This window comes from Lolium rigidum, chromosome 3 (genome assembly GCF_022539505.1).
Source record: "Lolium rigidum isolate FL_2022 chromosome 3, APGP_CSIRO_Lrig_0.1, whole genome shotgun sequence".
Taxonomy (NCBI): Eukaryota; Viridiplantae; Streptophyta; class Magnoliopsida; order Poales; family Poaceae; genus Lolium; species Lolium rigidum.
In genome coordinates, this window is record NC_061510.1 from 5,764,272 (window position 1) to 5,781,976 (window position 17,705).

Below are 17,705 nucleotides of genomic sequence, written 5' to 3' on the forward strand. Positions count from 1 at the left end.
TATATAGTTTTCTATTACACTTAAAAAATTAACCACATAAAACTATCATTAGATATCAAAATATTTTCAATACATATCTAATATCTATCCTACACATATACCTCCACCAAAATAGCATCATTCATTGTTAACATCTCCTCTTACTCTTATAAGCAATTGAGGGCTAAAAGGTGGGATTCACTTTTAAATAGGGCAACACGTGTCACAAGGCATAACTAATGTATAAAGTGTGGAACACTCTCAAATTAGTGTCAGTCATTTACCGTGACATTGCCTCTTATGGCAATTCGTTAAATTGATTTTGTGATGATACTACAATATAGAAAGCCAAGTTCCTTCACATATTATTACTGTATCGCTTAGACGAATCATAGTTTTATGGTCCATTTTATAACCATCGAATATCTTGCAGGGGAGCTGTAAAGTGTGTGTGCTAACAAATATCTTTAAAATGGATATTCTTGCGTCTATGGTTGTCTAAGTGCGAAGCAGTATATCATACAGTAAGGACACACTGGTAGGTACTGTCTAAAGACGTGAACAAGTTATGTTCTGTTTTGCGGCGTGTCAAATTGCCTCTTCGGCCCATTATTCATCATCAAAATTCATTTCCAAAAGTGTTTGCAGGAAGACTTTGAAATTCATTTCCACAGAGGAGGTCAACATTAGAATTTAGAACACGCATTCCTCGACAGATAATACATCAAATCAAGCATAAACTAAGAAAACAAGATCATGGAATGGCTTGCTGACAGGTAACAAATAACAGGTGAAATGAAATCTTTCTCTTTCCAAACCTCCTCTATTTTTCCTCTCTTTACATAGAATTCCTGCTTTAACCTTTTGGACTGTATTTTGCTACACAATGTGTCTGATTCTCATCTAGTTCCCATCCCTCTTCGTTGCCGGTAGTACCAAACAAAGAAGAAAATCAACAATGAATTCAAAAGGCCTACATGACGCTAGCGTTGCTCTTTCGCTTCACCTTGAAATACACTGGGTCCTTCAGCAGCCTCACAGTCACATTGCTCCAGACGTCCGTGCTGGTTGGCAGCATCGCCATCTCCTCGGCGATGGCCATGTCCTCTGGCACCACGGACCCGAACACCGTGTAGGCATCCTTCCACTCATCGTGGTTTGCCAGACTGATCAGGAACTCTGGCCCTGACCCCACCCACGCCACAGATCCTCTTCTGACCGCTGAGCACCCTTCTCTCGGTATCTCCTTGAAGGCTACACCATCCACTTCCAGTGTCCCTTGAAGCAGCCCATATGGTGGACCAGATGCAGCCTAACAAAAACAAAAACAAAAACATCATCAAGCCTTACCAAACGGCAGTCCAGAAACAAAAAATATGCCTTTGGACTCCCTCTTATGCAAGATGGCCACAGACAACATACATTTTTTATGCTGTCGCCTTGTGCATCCCACAGATGCCCACGGCCTTCGGCACGATAGAATCTACACCCAGCACAGTTGTGCAAGCCCAGGAGCTCGATGAAGTAATCCACAGAACGGGGTGCACAATCAGGCAGCAACTGGATGCAATGGAATTGCATATATGTATTAGGCAAAGGGAAAAGAATGTAGCCAGTATATGTAATAGCGGAAACCGAAAATACAGTATGTACATTTCCATTCATCTCAAATTGCCTTTTTGTTATGAAAACGTATCATGGATCATCCAGAGGAATCAAGTTTATTGATTACTAAATCCGAAAATAAATGGGCCAGAATTAGCTCAGTCCCAAATCAAAATGCATTATCATCTCCAACAACTTAAATGAGCAGCGTAGGCTAATCACTTCAAATTCATATATTCATGTAAAGATGTAATCGAAACAATAAATGAATACTTAGGCCCATCCAGGCGTGTTAAACAATGGATCTCATCATATTTATTCCAAAAAAGGTCCACATAGCAAAGCTGTCATCAATGCAAAACTGATAAGCAGAAGCGCTATTCTATGAACTCTGATTAGCACTTTAGCAGGGGAGAAGCGATACACACAGCTTCATGGGCTTGAAAATACGCTTGTAAGTAACGAATAAATGTGAACACCAGTGTAGCATGTTTCAGTTATCATGAAAAAGAAGCTCAATGGCCAAACCAAACTCTAACCACCACTTTACCAGCTTCCTTATTTGTGGCTACTATTCTAGAAATGGTCCCTCGACACTTCAGCAGCAGCTACAAAATATTCCAGCCCTGCTGTAGAGACAAAGAAACACTTACTTGAACGCGAAGCGTGCCGAGATTCGTCTCCAGCCCCACGATCCCCTACATTAAATTGCAGAACTCTGAATCAACAACAGTGGGATTCATACCAATGAACATCAAAACAAGAAGAGTAGCTTAACACATTTCCTTGAGAAAAGGAAATGTTTGATTTTTTCCTTCTCTTGCAGCAATATTCCTGCAGGTAGAAGCAATGACTACATATCCTACTTCAAATATTTGTCTACACTCAAGGCAGCGGCTTTACGCTCAGAAGCAATTAACAGACCTTCGATTTGCCGAAGACTAGACCAGAAGTCCACATGACGTCCTCCCCCCTTGCAATGACAGAAGGAGCCAACACGTCCGTCTGCTTCTTCAGCCAGCACTGCAATCAAATCACGAGCGTGGATACATTAACAGATGATTCGGATGAACGGGGCAGCAACCAGTAAAGTCTGGGCGACGGACGTACTGACCTCTCCGAACCTGTTGCCGCATCTGCGCCTGTCCCCGCAGAAGACCCACGAGTTGCAGCGGCAATCCCCGCCGTCGCCGCGGCACGTGGCCCTGCAGGAGGCGCAGCAGGCGGCGGCGGAGGGAGTGCGGTGGTTGGAGCCCCAGTTGAGCGCATCGCCCCAGAGCTCGACGCCCTGGAGGCCCGTGCAGGCCGCGGCCGCGGCGGTGGGCGCCGGTCCACGCGCGCGCGAGGCCGTGGGGAAGGAGAGGTAGGCGAGGGCGAGGAGGAGAGAGACGAGGAGGGCGAGGGCGATGGTGATGAGGCGGCCGCGGCGCCGGCCGTCGGATGGCCTGCTGCTGCGGAGGGGGAGGGGGAGACTGGGAGGAGGCATTGCCCTGGTCGGGGGAGAGACAGAAAAGAGAGGGATGCCGCCTCCTCGGTGTCTCGCCAAGTTCAGACATGAATGGCCATACCCATACAAATGGGAAATCAAAATTTGGACGAACCCAACACGTTTCAACAAATTTCGTGCCAAAAGTTGTGGAACTAGGTTAGAGCATCCCGACAGATATTAAAACAAATTGAACTAACTTTTAGGGCAGCCAAAAACGGTGCTCGAGTCCACCATATGTCCTATATGCAATGTGAGTGAGGGAGGCGATAAGACAATAGTAAAAGAACCTATCTAGGGTTTCCGTCCCTCTCACCGGTGACGTCGTTGGTTCACTTCACCTCTGTGGCCTTGGGCATTTGAGGCGTGGTGGACCACGGTTCCTCGGCAACGGAAGGTTTCCCGTTCTTTTTTGGGTTATTTTTTGTGTCTTCTTTAAGATGAGGCGACAACTACATCTTTAAGTCAGAATAAGATTGTCCCTATCCTATCTTCGCTTTGGTGGTGCGTCTAGAACCAGCGAAGGGCGTGGAGATCCGTGTCGGTTTTCATGATCGTTGGTGTGGTTTTTGGACTCTTCTGATCTACGGGTATCATCTTTGGCGATGGTTCCTGCTCTCGTCCTTTGAGACCTTAGCACAACGACTTGCCTTTTTCTACTACAACAAGCTCTACTATGACAAGCTTCGTCCGATTTCGAGATGGAGGGGCAAGGACGACAGGCATGCATTCGGCTCGTGCTAGTGTGTGTAGTCGTCGCTAGGTGCTCTAAAGACCTATTTGTATTTTTTTGTTACATTTTAGGTTCTTTGTACTAGTATGGATGTTTATAATACATCGGTAGCCTTTTTCATAAAAAAAAGTCCTATATACAATTTTTTACACCATACTCTAAAGTTTTTCGTCTTCTGAGGCACATATTTCGGTCGCGGCAAAGCCCAACTACCACACTCAAATGTCCCCGCGCCACAGTCCCCCTACCGCTGCGACCGCCACCGGCAAAATCTCAGCAATGGAGGGTTGGAGGTGTTTAGGCAGGACCTATGTCAGCCTATCTACAACTGTATATATTCAGCTCATGCTAGTTCTTCATGTCCTGCTGTCTCAACCTTGCAAAATTCAGTTTGCCAGGACTTTGTAATTCACGCTGTACTTTGCAATTGAGCTGAATGGAAATTTGACGGCTCCGGCGCCTCTTGTCGTTTTAAAAAAAACAGAATTATTTCTACGTGGCCAATTCGATATTCTCCCGCTTTGGTAGCCCATCATGGTGTGCATCTTGACCGGTTTTGGGGTGTGTTAAGAAGAGGAAGCCAGATGACTTTTTCATTTATATATTTTGCATTTGGCCACTCAGTTGGTTAATTTGTTCTTGGCTGAGACTAATTAATTGAACTGTTCTACCATACCATATTTTAATTTGCTTGGAGGATCAACGGGAGACATACATATATGGACTGGATACACATATCAAAAGTGAAATTTGTTCATGTAATTTCGGAGCCACAGTGATACACAACCCTGGCTCGCAAGCATCTACAAATTCCATGCGTATAGAGAAATGCTAACCCGTATCGCCTACAGTAGAAAGGTAAACCCCCTTGCACTTTTCTTTTATTGCGTGGTGTTCAACTCAAGGGCGTATGCATATACAGGGTATATATATACGGTGAATCATACATGTCAGAAAAAAAGCCTCGAGTACAACTTATACATGCTGGGGAGTGTTGTTTGGCGGCGTAGCAGACGTGGCGAGGATGACGTTGCGCCTGCCACGCTCCGAGCGGGAGTTCTCGGCAAACTTTTGCCCGGCAAGATGGAGACCATTTTTCTTCTCCTCATCGGTCCACTCGGACCCATAGTACTCTTCCTCGGTGGCGTCAGAATTGGCTGGGAAGAACATGGAGCCCCACTGTGGAAAGTGCACAAGCGCGATAGGCAGTGTACAACACATGATCATGATGCCCATGTACTCGAGCCCCTTGCCAGTGGTGTACTGTGATGAAGTGAAGAAAAGAATCTGCGTGAGACCTGCACCAACATTACCACCAGCACCAGTCATGCCAGAGATGATGCCGAGAGACCTTCGGGAGACGAAGGGGGCGACGCCGAAGATGGCACCACAAGCGGCTTGCGCACATATAGAGAAAAGGACCATGGCGGTGACTGAGGCGGGAAGGGCGGTGGCACGTCCGAGCCAGAGGCAGAAGGCACCGCCGGCAGTTTGGAGGATCCAGACATTCCAAAGGCGAGCACGCATGCCAAAGTAACGGGCACCAAGGTCGGAGAGGTATCCACCTGTGGGACGTGCAACAATGTTGGCCATGCCAAAGCAGGCGGCGATGGTGCCAGCGGTTCGGAGGTCAAGGTGGAAGTGATCAAAGTAATACTCGGCGATGACGTTGTCGGTGGTGAGCTCGACACCCATGCAGTAACCATAGAGGAGGACGAAGACCCATGTCCGGTAGTTGGTGACAGCGCCCCATAAGACCTTGGAGAACTTGTCCTTGTTCACATCACCCTTCTTTTGAAGACTCCCAAGGTTGCCGTCGGGGAGGTCTTGTCCCAGGGTGAGCACGAGAAGACCCATCACTATGTGCATCATGCCAGGCACAAAGTATGCGATGCGCCATGCGACAAAAGGTGTGGCTCCACACTTCTCGATGGCGTGGAAGACGAGTGGCATGATGAGTTGTGTTGCACCACCACCCATGTTGCCCCACCCGGCCGCGAGCCCATTGACGGTGCCGATAATCTTGCTATTGAACATGGTGCTCATCCAATACTGGCATGACACGAAAGTCGCGAGGGAGAAACCGATGAGAAACCGCACCGTGATGTATCCAGCAGGACTGTCGATAAGAGACATGCAGAAGACGGTGGGTGCGGCGAGCATGACAAGGAAGGCACAACCGTAGCGAGGGCCGAGGAGGTCACAAACGGCGCCCATGACAAGCCTGGAGAAGATGGACCCAGACACAGAGGCCACCCCGGCATTGCCGATATCAGCCTTGGCGAGGTTGAGGTTGTCGCGGATGATGGGCACAAGTGGCGCAGCGGCGAAGGTGGAGACGAAGCACGTGAAGAAGGAGATCCAGGAGAGGTGGAAAGTGCGCATGTGCGGGTTGGCGAAGGAGAAAAGCCTGAATGACTTGGCCTTGTTCTCCGAGTCCACTGGCAGCGTGAACTTGCTCGCCGCAGTCTCCCTCCGAGCCCCAGCCTCCACCTCCATAGCTCCCTCTCCGAGAACAGCTAATTAAGCTTCTTCTTCTTTGCTGCCTCTCAAGCTTGACTTGCAATGTAATGGCGGTAGTGGCTTATGCTGTGGACCTTGCATCGATCAACGATGTATTTATAGAAACCTGTAGCAGAGTTGACATTGGGATGCTAACCACTCAATCGATTCTTCGGTGCTAGCTAAGCTGGAATTAAGATTCTGCCCTTTGAGCATCGTAGAACAACAATAAGCAATTTAACAATTGCATTTGATGGAAATCATGAAACAATGAGTGAGTTAATTACTACAGTTTGGAGCGCTGGCGTTGAATCTGGAAGGGAGACATGATAAAAATGAATAGCTAAATTAAGGGATTAGGGAGCCTCGGCGCCGCATCTCCTGCGTCCGTGGCTTTTGGAACTCCTCTACTTATCCCATGGGATCCACCAAGGATCAACCTTGAGACTCGAGGCGTGGAAAGTTCTGTACGTTGACTTGTATCTATGCCGGCTGTCGTTAAAGGGGTAAGATAACAGCCAGGTGCACCTTTATAGTTTAATTTGACATAGTAGCCGACATATCTCGATCGATCGGCTTTCAGTTTAATCGAGGGTTGGTTTAAATTTCAATTGAATATATACATATATAGAGAGTAAACTCCACTTTGTATCGAGTATAGGCGCACAGTCGTGCTTTTGCATAAATAGAATAAATTTTACTTTTACCCTCTAATCGTGATGCATATCGTTTTCTACCAAACAATTGTCATATTTTACCTCTTATTCGTGACTTTGTGACATCTTATACCCTGTTTAGTTCTTTTGTATGAACTCGTATGCTAAGCTAATTGTGAGACGTTATTTCACGGAATCGAATCTGTCCACATTACGTAGAGTAGTATAGGCATCAATAATACTTACGTGTGTCAAAATGTCAACCCTGACATCCACGTCTAAAATTTGTAATGTATATAGGTAGGTAGCTTCCTGCTTCTTCTAAACCCTACCTACGGTCACACTAACAAGGGATATATGTCTGTTGAGGACCCCGGAGATCCAAGAGCTGTCTAGCGCAGCTGCCTGCAAAACATACCTATCAATCATGCAAGGTGCTGCTAACTGTCGGTTACCCGCGCCAACGGTCAATTTTCGACCAGCCCTTTCTTCTCGTCTTACTGTTGGAATGGGGATGTGGGAAGGGACAGGGAGAAGAGTAGCACGTCGGAGGAGTGGCTGAGCTAGCTGGGTGGAAGGGTGGGGCTCAACCCATCTTAAGATTTAGCCTAGCTCATATGTCAGCTATCATATGTCAGCTATAGAAAAGGAAGAAGATAGAAAAAAAGCCTAGCCTAAGTAAAGCCTGCCCCACCCTATAGAAATGGGTTGGATTCGCCACCGCGGCCGAGATGACGAGGAAGAAAAAAATCACCGCCGCCATGTCGCTGGACTCCGCTACCAACACTACTATCTTCCCCGCCTCCATTTCCTGATCCGGCGTCTCCTCCTCCTTCTTCTCTAGGTTTTGCGTCGCCGCACCTCCTCCACCACTATCTCCGCCGCTGCCAGCACCGGTTGAACCGCCCCGGGAAAGATCGGGATATGACGACTAGAGGGGTGAATATGAGTTATCGATAAATACTGTAAATTAAAGTGCCATTTTTTTGTCTTTTTTTCAGCTGTGTGCATCCATGATGCCTCGATTGACTCTTGACATTATTTTATTACCGAAGCTAGGTGCAATTGGTATCTTCTTGATATTTAGATATTCTTTTATTCAAAAAATAATAATATATGCGGAAGCTTCAACCATATATATTGCGCTAAAATAGGATGATGAATGAAACAAATATAAGCATAATGTTCACATAACCGTTGCTTCAAGCGGATTACTGAGAAAACATAAGTTTCAAGCAAATTATATGCATGGAGCAGTTTATAAACTACTCAGCATGATGAAGATAGAGACATATAAAGCTTGCATATGATCTGAATAAAGTAATAAAACGGCTGCATGCATCATTTTGATGAAGAGGCTGGAATATATCCCCCATTTCGAAAAAAATAAAAAACTTGAGGCAAACCTCTAAAATAACACAAAGAAGCAAGAAGAAAACATATATATGCTGGATGATGCAAAATAGACAGCAGAAGGCAAACCGATTAAGTAAAATGTTCAACAAGATCGAGAAAACAGCCAAACTTCAGGCATAAAACTAACATAAAGGTGCTGCAGGTGCATATATTGCCAAGTAAAGGGGCGGCTCGGGAGCTAAACCTAGCGCCACCAAGGATCTCCCCGCCCTGCTGCCGCCCCTCGCCGCCGCTGCCGCCGGCCATCGCCGCGGTGGCGGCGGGCCCTATCCCCAAAGGCGGGCAGGGGTCTTCTCGTCGTGGCTCGCGTGGGATAATCGGGAGGCCGGGGCGGTGGCCCTGGGTCGCTGGTATTGGTGGCCTGATGTTAGGATGTGATGCCCTATGAATGCTATCAAGATACATAATAAAATCTCATCAATATTTAGTTACCTATCGTGTTCTTAATGCCACCACACACCTTTATGAGAGAGTAGAAAAGTAAACCTATGAACCCCGGTCCACTTTTTATCAAAAGAAACAACTTTTACTTGACTTTACATTTTTAGTATTAATTAATTTCGAAAATACGAAAATATCTTTAATTCTTGCAACTACAACCAAAAACCCCCAAAACATCTTTATTTACTTGTTTTAGTTTATTTTCAAGTTTTAATTTTCTTTCTAGTATTTTCTTTATTATTATTTTACTTTACTAATACCGAAGCCTTGTGCTTGACAACCACACGGTGGAGTTGGGGGCATGAGACAAAGACTTTACTTTGCAGGTTGCTAGATGAGGTTGGAAGAAGCTTCACCTTTGTTCCCCGAGAGTTCGATATAAACCCCGAGTCACCCTTGTGGGAAAATTTCTCTTGTTGCATCACTCTGCACTTAGAGTCCCAATGAGTTGACACACTTGCTATAGTGTCATCACATGGTCCATGTCCTCTTGCGCACAATAAACATCCAAATCACCAACCTCATTGTCATTGAGATCACCCTCGGACTCATCGCCCTCGTAGTCATCATTATGTTCTGCCATTGCTTCATATTAACCATCGCGAATCGGGCTCGGTGGTTGGCTGATTTATTGTTGGATCATGACATCTGGGGTCATCAGAGAAGGATTACTTGTTGAGTTGTCAGCATCGGGTTCAAAAAATTTCTCTCTTCCAAAGAGGCTTCTACCATGAACTGGGGAGGCACGCCGGTGCAAGTACAAGTGCGGCCGTGATGAAATCTTGTTCGTGACAAATAACTCGAGAGCCTTGTCTTGGGATTCGGCCAGTGCCTCCTTGTACCCACTCCACCTTTCCTGAGAGTTGAGCTTCATTGTCTTAGAATGGTTGTGCATACAAAAGGAACCATTAAACCTCCCCTCCAATTCTATTTCATCGCTTGGGTTCATCCATTCCTACCGAATCCTCACTTTCTCCACAACCTCGACATAGATGGGATTTCTTTCAAACACCATCACAACCTCCTCGGGGTCTAACTCGACATTGCCTTTGATGAATGGGTCCTTGTCCACATAGTGAACACTCACAATTCTCGCTATCTATAACCAAGTTACAACAACCCAAATGTATCAACTATATGTATATTCCATGATAACATATGCATTTCAACAACAAAATAAGAAGATGTAACTACTACTGCAAAGTTTGATACATAATCCAAACCACTAACCTTAACCCTAACTACATCTAGGTGACTAAATAGAACTAGGGCTAAGCCTAACCTACAAATCTTGCATAGACAACATACAAACCACCATTGGACTATACACCAATAATAGATCATAGAATGGTGTGCAACTACAATTTCTAGGGTTACAAAGATTTAGCAAAATGGAACCGCAAATCATGATTTTAATCGGACAAAATGAAGTGGATGGGGGAGGAAACTACTTTGCATCAAGGGGAGACCGAAATCCACCGAAGAAAGCTTCAGATCTAGGAGATTTCGGGGAAGGATTTGAGAGGGGATAGAGAGGTGGGCACGCCTTGCTTCTTTCTTGATCGGGGTCTGAGCAGTAAGTGGTAGGTGGAGCGTCGGGGGCAACCCACGTGACTTAACATATTTCAATAGGGTAGCGCCGTTGCGGAGGTAATTGAACATTAAAAGGGTAGCGTCCTTGGCAAGAGAGTTGAGGCCGCGAATCAGTGGTCCACACCTCCCCTGAAGGCGCTGCATTGAGGAGGGTAGCACCGTGAGTGAAGGCGCTACTAAAAAGGATCAGAATTTAAATATTTTTTGAAATAGGATTAAATCATGGTGCACTTTTGAAAAGGGTTAAATTTGTCGAAATCGAGGCTGGTCACATAAGGGCTCTCCGTGCAAATGCTCTTAGTCACGGTGGGCATAAAACCCGATATCCAAACCCCGAACCTGAAATACCCGATCCCAAACCTGTATAGCCCGATCCCGAAATACCCGAACACATTTTCCGGTAGCAGTTTTGGAAACCCAATCTATATTTAGGAAATTCGGGCACCTAGTAGCATTACCCGATCTACCCGAACAACTCGAAACAAATAGCAGCCCTGTAAAATATTCCAGCAAAGTCCAAACAGCCCAGCCTAGCCCAAAATTTCCCCACGTTAACGAAACCTACCTAAGTCGCTACTTTGTGCTCGTTTCTTTTGTTCCCAACCCAACCGCATCTCCATCTCCAGCCGCCACACCATGTAACCAGCACATCTGCGCCACCTGCTCGCGACCCTAGCTGCACGCCGGCGACCTTCAAAGCAAGGTCAGCCGCTCTCTTAGGCCCCAGCGCACTGCCACAGTACCTATCTCGCGCCGTCCGCACTCGTCACTGCGTCGCCCGGAGCCCAGCCAGAAGCTAAACGCTGCCCGCATCCAAGCGCCGGTCATCGGGCCCCAGGCCCGCACGCACCGTGGGGACGAGCTTCGGCGACGATAGAAGACTCCATCTTATTCGATTCAACGGCAAAGCCAACTTGTGTGTTGATGTTTACGGGTGCTTCTATTCTTGTAGACAGTGTTGGGCCTCCAAGAGCAGAGGTTTGTAGAACAGCAGCAAGTTTTCCCTTAAGTGGATCACCCAAGGTTTATCGAACTCAGGGAGGAAGAGGTCAAAGATATCCCTCTCAAGCAACCACTGCAATCACGATACAAGAAGTCTCTTGTGTCCCCAACACACCTAATACACTTGTCGGATGTATAGGTGCACTAGTTCGACGAAGAGATAGTGAAATACAAGTAGTATGGATGTATATGAGTGGTAATAGTAATCTGAATAAAATATGGCAGCGAGTAAACATGCAACAAAACAGTAAGTAAGCGGTGTTTGCAGTATTGGAAACAAGGCCTAGGGATCATACTTTCACTAGTGGACACTCTCAACATTGATCGCATAATAAATAATAACTTCTCTCATTTGTGCTACATACACTCTTTTGTTGGATGACAAACACCATTCGTTGTGTAGGGCTACAAGAGCTCCCTCAAGCCGGAGTTAACAAGCGCCACAACATTCGGCATTCATATTTAAGTAACCTTAGAGCATAATAGATCTTTGCAAAATAAACCGAGTACTAACATAGCATACACACTGTCACCATTACACTATGAAAGGGGGAATAGATCACATCAATACTATCATAGCGATAATCAACTCCATAACCTACAAGAGATTATGATCATAATCTACGACAAGAACCACACGATGCACACACTGTCACCATTACACCATGCAGGAGGAATAGACCACTTTAATAACATCACATGAGTAGCACATAAACTAGTAGCGATACAAAGCTCATCATATGGATCTCAATCATGCAAGCAATTCACGAGATCATTGTATTGAAGTACATAGGAGAGAGATGAACCACATAGCTACCGGTACAGCCCCGAGCCTCGATGGAGAACTACTCCCTCCTCATGGGAGCAGCAGCGGTGATGAAGATGGCGGTGGAGATGGCAGCGGTGTCGATGGAGAAGCCTTCCGGGGGCACTTCCCCGTCCCGGCGGCGTGCGGTACGGAGACTCCTGTCCCCCGGATCTTGGCTTCGCGATGGCGGCGGCTGCGGAACTTTTCTCGTACCGTGGCTTATTCCTCTCGGGGTTTTAGGTCAGGGAGCTTATATAGGCGAAAGGGGAGCCTCGGAGGGGCCCTGGTGGGGCCAGACAACAGGGGGGCGCGCCACCCCCCCCCCCACTGGGCCGCGCCGCCACCATGTGTGGTGGCCCTGCCCCCCCCCCTCTGCTGACTCTCGGGTGTTCTGGAAGCTTCCGGTGAAAATAGGGTACTGGGCGTTGATTTCGTCCGATTCGAGAATATTTCCTTACTAGGATTTCGAAACCAAAAACAGCGAGAAAATAGGAGCGGCACTTCGGCATCTCGTCAATAGGTTAGTTCCGGAAAATGCATCAAAACGATATAAAGTGTGGACAAAACATGTAGGTATTGTCATAAAACAAGCATGGAACATCAGAAATTATAGATACGTTGGAGACGTATCAGCATCCCCAAGCTTAGTTCCTACTCGCCCTCGAGTAGGTAAACGATAACAAGAATAATTTCTGAAGTGACATGCTACCATCATAATCTTGATCAACATTATTGTAAAGCATATTAGATGAATGGAGTGATCTGAAGCAAAAGATTGCTAACAAAGATAATGACTAAACAAATGAATCATATAGCAAAACTTTTCATGAATAGTACTTTCAAGACAAGCATCAACAAGACTTGCATAAGAGTTAACTCATAAAGCAATAAATTCAAAGTAAAGGCATCGAAGCAACACAAAGGAAGATATAAGTTTCAGCGGTTGCTTTCAACTTTCAACATGCATATCTCATGGATAATTGTCAACATAGAGTAATATGATGAATGCAAATAAGCAAGTATGTAAGAATCAATGCACAGTTGACACAAGTGTTTGCTTCTAAGGTGGAAGGAAGTAGGTAAACTGACTCAACATAAAGTAAAAGATAGGCCCTTTGCAAAGGGAAGCAGGGATTAAATCATGTGCTAGAGCTTTTCAAGTTTTGAAATCATATAGAGAGCATAAAAGTAAAATTTTGAGAGGTGTTTGTTGTTGTCAACGAATGGTAATGGGTACTCTAACTATCTTATCAACCGAGACTTTCAAGAGCGGCTCCCATGAAGGACGTTATCTCTACCAGCAAGGTAGATCATCCCTCTTCTCTTTTGTTTACACATGTACTTTAGTTTTATTTATTAGATGACACTCCTCCCAACCTTTGCTTACACAAGCCATGGCTAACCGAATCCTCGGGTGCCTTCCAACATTCACATACCATGGAGGAGTGTCTATTTGCAAATTTAAGTTGCTTAACGATAAATCAGAGCAAAACATGTGAAGAGAATTATTAATGCAAGTTAATTAATTGGGGCTGGGAACCCCATTGCCAGCTCTTTTTGCAAAATTATTGGATAAGCGGATGAGCCACTAGTCCATTGTGAAAGTCTGTCAAAAGTAAATGACAAGATCGAAAGATAAAACACCACATACTTCCTCATGAGCTATAAAACATTGACACAAATAAGAGATAATAACTTTTGAATTGTTTAAAGGTAGCACACATAGTAGGTAGATATGGTGGACACAAATGGCATAGGTTTTGGCTCAAGGTGTTTGGATGCACGAGAAGCATTTCCTCTCAGTACAAGGCTTAGGCTAGCAAGGTTGTTTGAAGCAAACACAAGTATGAACCGGTACAGCAAAACTTACATAAGAACATATTGCAAGCATTATAAGACTCTACACTGTCTTCCTTGTTGCTCAAACACTTTTACTAGAAAATATCTAGACTTTAGAGAGACCAATCATGCAAACCAAATTTCAACAAGCTCCACGGTAGTTCTCCACTACCAGATTTAAACTACATGATGCAAGAGCTTAGACATGATCAATGAGAGCTCAAAACAATTGCCAATTATCAAATTATTCAAGACCATATGAAGCATTTTCTGATTCCAACCAAATAGAAACAAGTGAAGCGATCAACTTTCACCCTTGAACATTAAAAGCAAAAATGAAGAACACTTGTGTTCATACGCAACAGCGGAGCGTGTCTCTCTCCCACACAAGCATGAATTTATTCAGAGAATGAAAATAACAAAACAAAAATAAAAGAACACAGACGCTCCAAGTAAAGTACATAAGATGTGACAGAATAAAAATATAGTTTTACTAGAAGTGACCTGATAAGTTGTCGATGAAGAAGGGGATGCCTTGGGCATACCCAAGCTTAGATGCTTGAGTCTTCTTAAAATATGCAGGGATGAACCACCGGGGCATCCCCAAGCTTAGACCTTTCACTCTTCTTGATCACATTATATCACCCTCTTCTATTGACCCTTGAAAACTTCCTCCACACCAAACTTTAAGCAAACTCATTACAGGGTTAGTGCATAATCAAAAATTCACATGTTCAGAGGTGACACAATCATTCTTAACACTTCTGGACATTGCACAAAACTTCTGAAAGTTAATGGAACAAAGAAACCCATTCAACATAGCAAAAGCGGCAATGCGAAATAAAAGGCAGAATCTGTCAAAAACAGAACAGTCCGTAAAGACGAATCTGGCAGGGGCACTTAACTTGATCAAATGGAAAAACTCAAAACTAATGAAAGTTGCGTACATATCTGAGGATCACACACGTAAATTTTAAGATTTTTCTGAGTTACCTACAGAAACTTCTGCGCGAATTCGTGACAGACAGCAAATCTGTTTCTGCGCAGTAATCCAAATCTAGTATCAACCTTACCATAGAGACTTTACTTGGCACAAAAAACATGATAATGAGAGGTTGCTACAGTAGTAAACAACTTCCAAGACTCAACAAAACAAAAATTGTTGTAGTAAAATAAACACATGGGTTATCTCCCAAGAAGTTCTTTCTTTATAGCCATTAAGATGGGCTCATCAATTTCAAAGATACTCTCGCAAGAAAGAAGAGTTGAAGCAAAAGAGAGCATCAACAAGCAAATTAAAAACACATTTAAGCCTAACCCACTTCCTATGAAAAGGAATCTTGTACACAAATAAATTCATGAAGAACAAAGTGACAAGCATAGGAAGGCAACACAAGCGCAATTTCAAGATTCTCAACATAAAGAGGGGAAACTTAATATTATTAAGATGCATATAACCATGTTTCCCTTTCTCATAATAACTTTCAGTAGCATCATGAACAAACTAAACAATATAACTATCATATACAACATTCTTGTCATGAGCCATATGCATAAAATTATTACTCTCCACATAAGCATAATCAATTTTATTAGTTGTAGTGGGAGCAAATTCAATAAAATAGCTATCATTATTATTCTCATCAAGTGTAGGAGGCATAGTATAATCATAATAAAATTTACTCTCCATAGTAGGCGGCACCAAAAGATCACTATCATTATAATCATCATAAATAGGAGGCAAAGTATCATCAAAGAAAATTTTCTCCTCAATGCTTGGGGGACTAAAAATATCATGCTCATCAAAACCAGCTTCCCCAAGCTTAGAATTTTCCATATCATTAGCAACAATGGTGTTCAAAGCGTTCATACTAATATCATTGCTACTAGCATGCAAATAAGATTCCATAGGTTTTTTAATTTTCATGCAGCAAACAATCCATGTCTTAACTCGGGAAATAAAATAAGAAGCTCATTGTTACTCTCCATTATGCCTAACTAGTGTAAACAAGAAACCAAAAGATGCAATTGCAGGATCTAAAGGAAATAGCTTCGAGTACTTACAACGGCGCGGAAAATAGCTTAGTAGCCGAGATCCGGAGTGTGAGTACCTTTTACCTTTCCTCCCCGGCAACGGCGCCAGAAAATAGCTTGCTGTCCACAACTGGCGCGTGGTTGACGTGGGAGGTTTGATGGCTGTTGACGGGCTTGATGGAGTGTCTTGATTCGTCCCCGGCAACGGCGCCAGAAAATAGCTTGATGTCTACGGGTGCTTCTATTCTTGTAGACAGTGTTGGGCCTCCAAGAGCATAGGTTTGTAGAACAGCAGCAAGTTTTCCCTTAAGTGGATCACCCAAGGTTTATCGAACTCAGGGAGGAAGAGGTTAAAGATATCCCTCTCAAGCAACCCTGCAATCACGATACAAGAAGTCTCTTGTGTCCCCAACACACCTAATACACTTGTCAGATGTATAGGTGCACTAGTTCGGCGAAGAGATAGTGAAATACAAGTAGTATGGATGTATATGAGTGGTAATAGTAATCTGAATAAAATATGGCAGTGAGTAAACATGCAACAAAACAGTAAGTAAGTGGTGTTTGCAGTATTGGAAACAAGGCCTAGGGATCATACTTTCACTAGTGGACACTCTCAACATTGATCGCATAATAAATAATAACTTCTCTCATTTGTGCTACATACACTCTTTTGTTGGATGACAAACACCATTCGTTGTGTAGGGCTACAAGAGCTCCCTCAAGCCGGAGTTAACAAGCGCCACAACATTCGGCATTCATATTTAAGTAACCTTAGAGCATAATAGATCTTTGCAAAATAAACCGAGTACTAACATAGCATACACACTGTCACCATTACACTATGAAAGGGGGAATAGATCACATCAATACTATCATAGCGATAATCAACTCCATAACCTACAAGAGATTATGATCATAATCTACGACAAGAACCACACGATGCACACACTGTCACCATTACACCATGCAGGAGGAATAGACTACTTTAATAACATCACATGAGTAGCACATAAACTAGTAGCGATACAAATCTCATCATATGGATCTCAATCATGCAAGCAATTCACGAGATCATTGTATTGAAGTACATAGGAGAGAGATGAACCACATAGCTACCGGTATAGCCCCGAGCCTCGATGGAGAACTACTCCCTCCTCATGGGAGCAGCAGCGGTGATGAAGATGGCGGTGGAGATGGCAGCGGTGTCGATGGAGAAGCCTTCCGGGGCACTTCCCCGTCCGGCGGCGTGCGGGAACAAAGACTCCTGTCCCCCAGATCTTGGCTTCGCGATGGCGGCGGCTCTGGAACTTTTCTCGTACCGTGGCTTATTCCTCTCGGGGTTTTAGGTCAGGGAGCTTATATAGGCGAAAGGGGAGCCTCGGAGGGGCCCTGGTGGGGCCAGACAACAGGGGGGCGCGCCCCCCTGGGCCGCGCCGCCACCATGTGTGGTGGCCCTGTGGCCCCCCTCTCGGCGACTCTCGGGTGTTCGGAAGCTTCCGGTGAAAAATAAGGTGCTTGGGCGTTGATTTCGTCCGATTCGAGAATATTTCCTTACTAGGATTTACGAAACCAAAAACATCAGAAAACGAGAACTGGCACTTCAGCATC

The 17,705-nt window shown here is 44.7% G+C and overlaps 2 protein-coding genes across 2 annotated transcripts; both read right to left on the minus strand.

Moving 5' to 3' along the window:
• Nucleotides 1–754: 754 nt before the first annotated feature.
• Nucleotides 755–3,070, minus strand: LOC124694234. The gene is made up of 5 exons (XM_047227244.1): nt 2,699–3,070; nt 2,509–2,607; nt 2,238–2,282; nt 1,402–1,539; nt 755–1,291 (listed from the first exon to the last, which is right to left on the minus strand). The coding sequence occupies exons 1-5, from the start codon at nt 3,068–3,070 to the stop codon at nt 953–955; spliced, it is 993 nt and encodes a 330-aa protein (XP_047083200.1). The 3' UTR covers nt 755–952.
• A 1,708-nt stretch (nt 3,071–4,778) lies between these two features.
• Nucleotides 4,779–6,302, minus strand: LOC124694217 (high-affinity nitrate transporter 2.1-like). Its single transcript, XM_047227231.1, has one exon. It carries the CDS (start codon nt 6,300–6,302, stop codon nt 4,779–4,781), a length of 1,524 nt encoding a protein of 507 aa, XP_047083187.1.
• Between the last annotated feature and the right edge of the window lie 11,403 nt (nt 6,303–17,705).